Below are 10,186 nucleotides of genomic sequence, written 5' to 3'. Positions count from 1 at the left end.
AAACCACTGTTCCGATAACCTCAAATTTGGGCCATTACACGATAGACCTGCAGCAAGTGTGAGTAGTGCTCAGAATGCTCCCCGGCCTAAGTGTAAATATTGTGGAATACATCATTTCAGAGAATGCATGACTAAGATGGGGGCTTGTTATAAATGTGGGGCTACTAATCATCTTATTCGAGATTGCCCCTAGGTGCAAAAAGATGAAGTGGAATAAAAAGAGATACAGAGAACCACTCTCTAAAGAAGTAGACGTTCGGGCTAAAGTAGTGCTATAGGGACTACCCGTTCGGGTATGAGGGAATCAGTTAGTCGATCAGAGAATAGAGTACTAACACGTACCTACGCCATTCGAGCAAGGGAAGAGGCTACGGCTCCTGATGTAATTGCTGGTACTTTCTATCTTTATGATGTTATTGTTTATGCATTGATAGACCCTGGGTCTACTCACTCATATATTTGCACTATGTTAGCATCTAAAAAGAAATTATTTGTTGAGTACACTGAATTTGATATACAAGTCACAAATCCATTAAGTCAAAGTGTGAAAGTTAATTTGATATGTCGTAATTGTCCACTAAAAGTGAAAGGCTATAAATTTCCCGCTGATTTGATGTTGTTACCCTTTCGGGAATTTGACATTATTCTGGGGATGGACTGCTGAATGAAACATAGTACGGTAGTGAATTGTTGTGATAAACAGACCAGTTTGAAATGTCAAACAGGAGATGTAATCTTAGGTGGGTTTGAAATTATGAGTGATACAGTCAGAATTATTTCAGCTCTTTCTGCTCAGAGATTAATACGCAAAGGCAATGAAGCATTCTTGGCCTATATTCTTGATACTCGGGGTTCCGATTTAAAACTCGAACAAGTGTCAGTGGTGAATAAATTTCCTGAAGTGTTCCCTGAAGAGTTACCCGGTCTACCATTAGATAGAGAAGTTGAATTTGTAATTGATGTGATTCTCGGAACAACTCCTATCTCAATGACACCATACAGAATGTCTCCAACCGAATTAAAAGAGTTGAAGACGCAGTTGCAGGAGTTATTAGATAAAGGGTTCATCAAACCGAGTATGTCACTTGGGGTGCACTTGTCTTGTTTGCGAAAAAGAAATACGGTTCTTTAATACTGTGTATAGATTACAAGCAGTTGAACAAGGTAATGGTAAAGAATAAATATCCTTTGCCTCGTATTGATGATCTATTTGATCAGTTGAAAAGTGCTGCAGTATTTTCCAAGATAGACCTTCGATCCGGATATTATCAATTGAAAGTTAAAGAGTGTGATGTGTCGAAAATTGCCTTCCGAACCCGGTATGATCACTATAAATTTTTGGTGATGCCATTTGGTTTAACCAATGCTCCTGCTACCTTTATGGATTTGATGAATCGAATTTTTCAGTCATATTTGGATAGATTCGTGGTTGTGTTCATTGACGATATATTGATTTATTTAAAGATAGAGTCCGAACATGCACAACATTTAAGGATTGTATTACAGACTTTGCGGGAGAAACAGTTGTATGCGAAATTCAGCAAATGTGAATTTTGGCTCCAGGAAGTTGCGTTTTTGGGCCATATTGTATCAGCTGATGGAATTAGAATGGATCCAAGTAAGATAGCTGCAGTGGTAAATTGGAAAGTTTCGAAGAATGTTACTGAAGTACGGAGTTTTTTAGGATTGACAGGTTATTATCGTTGATTTGTCAAAGATTTCTCAATGATTGCCTTACCGTTGACTCGATTACTACAAAAGAATGTTAAATTTATATGGTCAGGTGAATGTTAGCAGAGTTTCGATCAGTTGAAAAAGATGTTGACAGAGGTTCCAGTATTGACTCAACCAGAATCGGGTGTACCGTTTGTAGTATATAGTGATGTGTCTCTGAGTGGTTTGGGCTGTGTACTTGTGCAGTCAGGCAAAGTGGTGGCATATGCTTCTCGACAATTAAAACCGCACGAGAAGAATTATTCTACACATGATTTAGAATTGGCAACGATCGTGTTTGCTTTGAAGATATTGAGACACTACTTATTTGGTGAGAAATGTTACGTGGATACTGATCATAAAAGCTTAAAGTATTTAATGACTCTGAATGAGTTAAATCTGAGACAGAGACGATGGTTAGAGTTGCTGAAAGATTATGATCTTGTCATTGACTATCACCTAGGGAAAGTAAATGTCATAGCAGATGCACTTAGTCGGAAATCATCATTATTTGCATTACGGGCATTGAATGCTCATTTATCTATTAATGAAGATGGTTCTGTACTAGCAGAATTAAAAGCTAAACCTGTGTTCTTTCAACGGATTCGAGAGTTACAAGATGAAGACCCACAATTGGTGTCAAAATGATAGATGGTTCAAGATGAGTTGAGCTCAGAATACTCCATTGATTAAAACGGTATGTTATATTATCATAATAGAATATGTGTTCCGAATAACTTGGACTTGAAAAATGATATTTTATCAGAGGCTCACAGTAGTATGTGTTCTATTCACCCGGAAAGTACAAAAATGTATTGTGATTTGAAGAAAATGTATTGGTGTCCCAAAATGAAACGGGAAATCTGTGAGTATGTAGCAAGATGTTTGATTTGTCAACAGGTAAAAGCCAAGCATCAAGTGTCGACAGGGATGTTACAACCTATTATGATTCCAGAGTGGAAATGGGAACATGTCACGATGGATTTTATATCTAGATTACCAGTAAATCCGAAGAAGAAAGATTCGATCTCGATAATTGTTGATTGGTTAACTAAATCAACACATTTTATTCCAGTCAGAGCAGATTATCCTCTTGAAAAGTTAGCGGAGTTATGTGTGTCAGAGATAGTGAGGTTACATGGGGTGCCGATATCTATTATTTCAGATCGAGATCCGAGATTTATCTCGAGATTTTGGAATAAATTACAAAAAGCTTTGGGCACCAAATTAAATTTCAGCACAGCTTTTAATCCCCAAACCGACAGGCAGTTAGAGCGAGTGATTCAGATTTTAGAAGATATGTTAAGGTGTTATATACTTGAGTTCGGCGGCAACTGGGAAAGGTATTTAACTTTAGCTGAATTTGCTTATAATAATAGTTATCAAACTAGTATTAAAATGGCACCGTTTGAAGCTCTGTATGGAAAAAATTTGAGAAACTAGTGGGAGTGGACTTGATTCGAGAAACTGAAGAAAAAATTCGTATTATTCGAGATTGTTTAAAAGTTACCTCCGATCAACAAAAATCATATGCCGATTTAAAGAGAAGGGATATAGAGTTTAATGTGGGTGATCGTGTATTTTTGAAAGTGTCACCGTGGAAAAAAGTTTTGAGGTTCGGCAGCAAGGGAAAACTCAGCCCACGATTTATCGGGCCGTATAAAATTATTGAAAGAATCGATCCAGTAGCCTATAGATTGGCTTTGCCCCCTGAAGTTGAAAAGATTCATAACGTGTTTCATGTGTATATGTTGAGACGATACAGATCAGATCCATCACATGTAATTCCTCATACGGAAATAGAGCTCCAACCTGACATGACTTATTCAGAGGAACTGGTGAAAATTTTAGTTCGAGAAATTAAAGAGTTAAGGAATAAACGTGTACCACTAGTTAAAGTGTTGTGGAATCGACATGGATCTGAGGAGGCAACCTGGGAAACGAAGGAATTGATGAGATTTCAGTATCTGAATTTATTTACAGGTATGAAATTTCGAGGACGAAATTTCCTAAAAGGGGGGAGAGTTATAATGGCCTGAATTTTTAGTGGTGTCGGAACGGTGATTCGAGATCACTAAATCCGACAAGTGAGTAGAAAATATTATTAATTTAGTGAGTATAAGTTTAATGTGAACTTAGGAAAAATTTTTGAAATAGTGAATAGTGTACTGGGAATAAATATTAAAATAATTAGAATAAAAAATGAGGTATCATAACCCCAAAATTCATAAACTGAGCCATAAATATTTTTAGAAATATTTATAGAGTGTCATTGAGTTGGTATTAAAGTTTCGTTAGAAAATTATAACGTTTGGGTGGTCAATTAATTAAAAAGGACTGAACTGAAAATAATGTAAAATTTGTTAAAAGTGATTAAATAGCTTAAGTGATAAATAAGGAGGGACTTAAGGCATAAATATGCCAATATGGGATAGTTGAGACGGCATAAGAGAAGAAAAATCTGAAAAAGTGATGTAATAAGGGCAAAATTAGAAATTTTGTAAAAATTAACAAATAAAAATCTTAATTAATAGAGTTTCTAGGTAATTCTTCATATTTCTCAGCCAAAAACTCCATATAAGAGTCCCTCCAAGCTGGTTTTTCATATATTTGAATCATATCGAGAACCCAAAGCAAGCCGAGGAAAAGAAAAAGTAGCTGATTAGTCCCTCAACTTTTACAAATTCTGCAAATTGACCTAGGTAAGTTCATATGGCTGAAATTTAATGATTAAATGTTAATTTCATGAATTATATAATGTATGATGAAATATATTTATTGTTGAAATGAGAATAAAATAAAAATACGAAAACCGAATAAATGATCAAATTGAGCAGAACGCCGGATTTGAGTACTTCTGATCAGTGACAAGTGATAAGTGATAGCTTCAGCTACACTTATCTGATCAGTGACAAGTGACAAGTGATAAGTGGTAGCTTTAGCCACACTTATCTGATCAGTGACAAGTGGCGAGTGATAATTGATAGCTTCAACTACACTTATCTGATCAGTGACAAGTGGTAAGTGATAAGTGGTAGCTTTAGCTACACTTATCTGATCAGTGACAAGTGACAAGTGATCAGTGGTAGCTTTAGCTACACTTATCTTATCAGTGACAAGTGGCAAGTGATAAGTGACAAGTGATAAGTGGTAGCTTTAGTTACACTTATCTGATCAGTGACAAGTGGCAAGTGATAAGTGATAGCTTCAGCTACACTTATCTGATCAGTGACAAGTGACAAGTGATAACTGGTAGCTTTAGCTATACTTATCTGATCAGAGACAAGTGATAAGTGATCATATGTAAGACCATAGTTATACTATGGCAAAGTGGAAGTGAAGTACTCAATTTTCCGTAATCGTTCCCTAATTTTGATTAAGAATGATAAGTGACAAATGGACCCAAAAGAATTATAGTAAAAGGATAAGTAGTAGTGAGTTTATACCAAGGGACTCACTAGTGATTATGGTTGACAGGTAAACTTAGTAATGGTGTATAATGTATAAGTGTATAAATGTTTGGTAAGATTTATGTTTTATGCCTATGAACTTACTAAGTTTCTATAAGCTTACTTGAGTGTATTTAATGTCTCTTGTAGATTGACGTGAAAATATACGGAGGATCGGATCAACACTGAGGATCACACTATCCAGATTATCCCTGGTAGCTTTTGTAAGCTTCCTTTTTGATTTATATGGCATGTATATAGTTTGTTGATAATATAAATACTAAAACTTGTTTAATGAATATGTATTAAAGTAAAGTGAGATGAATATGCTAAATAGTATAATTATAATTGAAGTATGATTTGGTATCAAATTGATTGAAACAGATTGGTTGGTTTGGATTGATCTCCATTTTTAAAAATTGCAGGGAAGGTTGAATATTTATAAAGGGATTATATTGAGTTTTTTTAAAAAAGAATAAAAATAAAAATTTGAGACTTTGCAAAAAATTACCTATGGTTTTGATTAAATCTTGGTTTGGTCCCGAAGTATGTTTTGGGCTTTGGAGACCTATCTAAAGGACGTCATGACATGTTTTAGTAAATGAATAGTAATTAACTTATAATAACGGGAAAAATTAATTAGGTAAACTTCGGCAATGCCTCGTACCCTATTCCGGCGACGAATACGGGTAGGGGGTGTTACATATAAAGTCGTAAGAAAATTATACAAAATGTAAAGAAAGATAAATTTCATAAAAAAAACTTTATAAAAATTATCGTACCAAAAGAAGCATTTTATAATTTTTCTATAACTTTTATTGATTTTTACTTGTTTTATCATTTTTTTTACATGTCACGCTATGCTGCGATACGTGATGGCTTTAATTGAAAAAAAATTATGGGTCGTTAGTTTTTTATGATTTTTATAAAAGTTTACAATTTTTTATTTTTTTACGATTTTTATAAAAAATTCTAATTTTTTAAAATTTTTATTAAAAATTAATAATTTTTCTAAATTTTATTATTTATTATATTTTTTTCTAATTTTTAATTAGAGCAGGGGCTTAATTGCTTTTTTGAAAAAATTTGAGGGTCTTTTTTTATGCATGTTGAAAATTCAAGTACCCAATTGAGTAGAAAAAATAAGCAAGGGTTTGAGGGCCTTTTTGATGCATTTTAAAAGTTCAAGTGCTCAATTGAGTGCAAAAAAAAAAGGAGGGGTTTGATTATTTTTTTTTAAAAGTTTGAAGACTTTTTACGCTCTTAAATCTATTTCTTTTGAAATTAGTTTTCAAAGATGTATTCTATGAAGCAAACGCATCATAATTATATTTATTACAAAATATTATCGAAGCATTTTTTTTTGACAATCGAAATTTATCTTATAATAAATACAATATTTTGTATAAGATTTAATAATAATCAATACCCAGTTACACATATAAAAATAGATAATGAGACATTAAAACTAGAAAGGTTAAATAAAGTTAAATAAGATTTAAATAAATAATCTTATTTGCATTATTTAAATATATTTTTATATTATAAAAAAATTATAATCTATATATTTATAAATATTATTTAATATTTAATTTTATTATTAAAAATTGAAATATTAAATAATTTAGTTAAAATGAGAAATCATATTAATAATTATTATATATTTTTAAATAAAAACAATAAAATTAAAAAATATTATTAATTGAATATTATTACTCGATTAGAGTTACTTTTTATCTAAATATTATGGGTACACACAAAGAAGTTTTCAATCAAATTGGTCAAAACTGTAGTTAAAAGATATCTCCATGTATTATTTAAGTCCACGCCCCAAAAAGACGAGAGTATGATTCGCACAGGGGTTGCTAGCTGGCAGGTGATTCCACCCTTAAAATACCAAATTTTTTATTTACCTCTTTTAAAATAAAAAGTGCCATTATAAAAATTAAAATTTAATTCCGTAGCACAAAAATTTTGGTGATTTCGCACCCTGCATCCTCGCTATTTTTCGTTTTCATTTTATTTAAACTTTAAGGATGAGAAAATGATTGCGATCTTTCAGACTTAGGGAGGGTTTGAATGAAGGATTGAGTGCGGTGCGGTGCGTTTAACTTATTTTTTATTTTATGCTACAGTATTGCTACAGTATCTAATCTCACCGCCACCGCTGTTTTTACATTAATCGCAGGTAAACGCACCGCCCATCCAAACCCACCCTTAGTCCCCCCTCTCTTCGTCCTTGTTTCTTTCCCTTTTCGTGGATACCAGTCCTTCTCCTTGTCTTTTATTTTCTTTGAAAATAATATAAAAAAGCACTAAAACCTTTCTCTCCTTATTTCTTCGGGCCCCCAAACAGGCCCTTCCCTTTAATCTAACTCTTGATTTATTATATATAATTTCTTTAAGAAAAAAAACTATTTTTAATCCATTATTTTCCCTTGCTTACGGCTGCCCTTTGTTGCTCTCGCATGGCGGGTCTTGATTTAGGCACTGCTGCTTCTCGCTACTTTCAACATCTTCAAAGACCCGACCTTCACCTCCATCACCAACCTGAACCTGAAGATCACGAAGTTTCAAACAATCGTCACGGCCAAGATGATGATGGTTCCCACCAAGCTCTGGATTTAGTCAACGGTTCCCACTCGGGTGACCTTGTTATAGCCCGTAGGCCAAGGGGTCGTCCTCCAGGTTCTAAAAACAAGCCCAAGCCTCCGGTCATCGTCACTAGGGAGAGTGCAAACACGCTCCGGGCTCACTTACTGGAAGTTGGGAGCGGCTGTGATGTGTTCGACTGTGTTGCCAACTACGCTCGGAGAAGGCAAAGGGGAGTGTGTATACTGAGCGGGAGTGGTACGGTGACCAACGTCAGCATTAGGCAACCAGCTGCGGCTGGAGCTGTTGTTACCCTTCATGGCAGATTCGAAATATTATCACTTTCGGGTTCGTTTTTGCCGCCGCCAGCTCCTCCAGGCGCCACCAGTTTGACAATCTTTTTGGCCGGTGGGCAAGGTCAGGTTGTTGGGGGAAATGTGGTTGGGGAACTGATGGCGGCAGGACCTGTTATTCTCATAGCATCGTCGTTTACAAATGTGGCCTATGAGATACTCCCTTTGGAAGAGGATGATGACCAACTGCAGATGCAAAGCGGCGGCGGCGGCGGAAACATTGGAGGGAACATGCTTACCGATGACGGTGCTGTCCCAGGTGGGTTGCCTTTCTTCAATTTGCCACCCAATATGCAGCCTAATGTCCACTTACCAGTTGAAGGATGGCAAGGAAACTCAGGTGGTACATAGCTAGGCGTTTTATTTTAGGTTTTGTTTTTTTTTTAATTTTTCCTTCTTTTTGGGATTTTTGGAATCTATGATTTGTGGAAATGGTTCAACAACTTTCTTCCCCATAAGAAGTAGTTTGAAGATGAATTAAATAACTTTTCTTCACTCTCCTGCTTCCATCTTTACAATTTGCTTTATACCTATTATTATCTCATTCACTTACAATGTGTATATATATCATTTTCCTATTACATCAACATGGCATAGACTATGTTCCAAATTAAATCTTGTAGGAGTTTGGTAGCATATCATTGTGTTTTTTTTGTACTGCTTTTAGGAAATTGCATTACATGGGGTTAAAGTTTTTTTACTCTTTCTTCCCAAGTTGCAGGTTTAATCTTTTGAATTTTGACGTAGTAGTGGGCTTGGGCTTTAACTTTGTGATAAAAAATAAAATTGTCAAAAAATAAATTTTGTGGATAATTATTATTATCCTTATCGGAAATGAAATTCGAAATTGGAGAGACAATAAAACGAATTTTATCTTCCTCTATTGCGTATGCATATATAATTTATTTAGAGCAAAAATAGAATAGAAATATACATCTCCCAAAAATCCTATTTTTACTAATAATCCTTGTTCTTGGATCAGATTCTAACGAATCGAATATTTCGACAATTTATAATAAACTCTTTCTTTATTAAATTCAAAAATTCAACTTAGAAGACAAGAACAATAGAATAATAAGAAAAGTAAGAATAAAGTAAGATAATAAAGAAAGTGGATTATCTTATCATAAACCTATTTTATTTGATTTAGAAAGATGGGCAAGTCCTTTTATTTAATTCTACTAGTCATATACTATGCATACAATTGTAGATTTAGTTCATATTATCCAAACAGATTATTCTAAGCCTCTATACTTTTCGAATTTTGAAATTTCAATCTTAATGCGAATGAGAGCTATTAATCTATTGATTGAATTTTTAGTGAGTGCCAATCCTCTCCTTAACAGTCCTATTTGCCTACTTAGATTTTATCTATTATAGAGAGATGACTGCTACACACCTATGACAACATTATTATAGAAAGATAACCGTTGTAAACTTACCATAAAATTTATATAATAAATTTCCACCAAATAAAGAAATTGGGAATTATGTTCATAAAAGAAAGAAAATGAGAATCAAATCAACAAATTTTAAAAGATGTATAGCAGGTGCTTGCGTTATTGCTTTTATGTATCTTTTATTTACATTCTGTCACATGATTAATATAAAATTCATAAATCTAACAAGTTCAATTAACCAATATGAGTTATTTAAATTAAATAATTTATCATGAGTAATTAAATTCAAGTAATCAGTTTCTAAGTTTATGATATTTTAAATTCATAATACAATATTTAATTAGGGAGCTTAATAGTTTTATTGAATTAATATATTTAATTTCACTCACTGAAGATCATTTTCATTTAATAAAATATGTTTAATAGATTTTTTACATGAAATTTAATCATTTTATTGAAATAATATTTTAATTAAAATCATTTTCATTTAATAAATGATAATTAATGGGGTTGCTTATATGAAATAGCTATAATTTTATTTAAAAATTTAGACAATATTTTGTTATAAAGAACTAATTTAATAAAGAATGTACTCCTTAACTATGGATATTGTTGTTATAAGTAAAATATATTATAGAGAATTAAAATAAAACATAAAAAATTGGTTCTCCAAGAAACT

The 10,186-nt window shown here is 33.2% G+C and overlaps 1 protein-coding gene across 1 annotated transcript; it reads left to right on the top strand.

Annotated features, from left to right (window-relative positions):
- The first annotated feature begins 7,429 nt into the window (after positions 1-7,429).
- Positions 7,430-8,602, top strand: LOC107890617 (AT-hook motif nuclear-localized protein 23). Its single transcript, XM_016815129.2, has one exon. It carries the CDS (start codon positions 7,631-7,633, stop codon positions 8,456-8,458), a length of 828 nt encoding a protein of 275 aa, XP_016670618.2. The 5' UTR covers positions 7,430-7,630; the 3' UTR covers positions 8,459-8,602.
- Positions 8,603-10,186: the final 1,584 nt, after the last annotated feature.

Source organism: Gossypium hirsutum, chromosome D09 (assembly GCF_007990345.1).
Source record: "Gossypium hirsutum isolate 1008001.06 chromosome D09, Gossypium_hirsutum_v2.1, whole genome shotgun sequence".
Classification (NCBI taxonomy): domain Eukaryota; kingdom Viridiplantae; phylum Streptophyta; class Magnoliopsida; order Malvales; family Malvaceae; genus Gossypium; species Gossypium hirsutum.
This window is presented reverse-complemented; position numbering and strand designations above follow the sequence as displayed.

Excerpts from the sequence above, each read along its gene's own strand:
- LOC107890617 (XM_016815129.2), top strand. The coding sequence starts at position 7,631 with ATGGCGGGTCTTGATTTAGGCACTGCTGCTTCTCGCTACTTTCAACAT.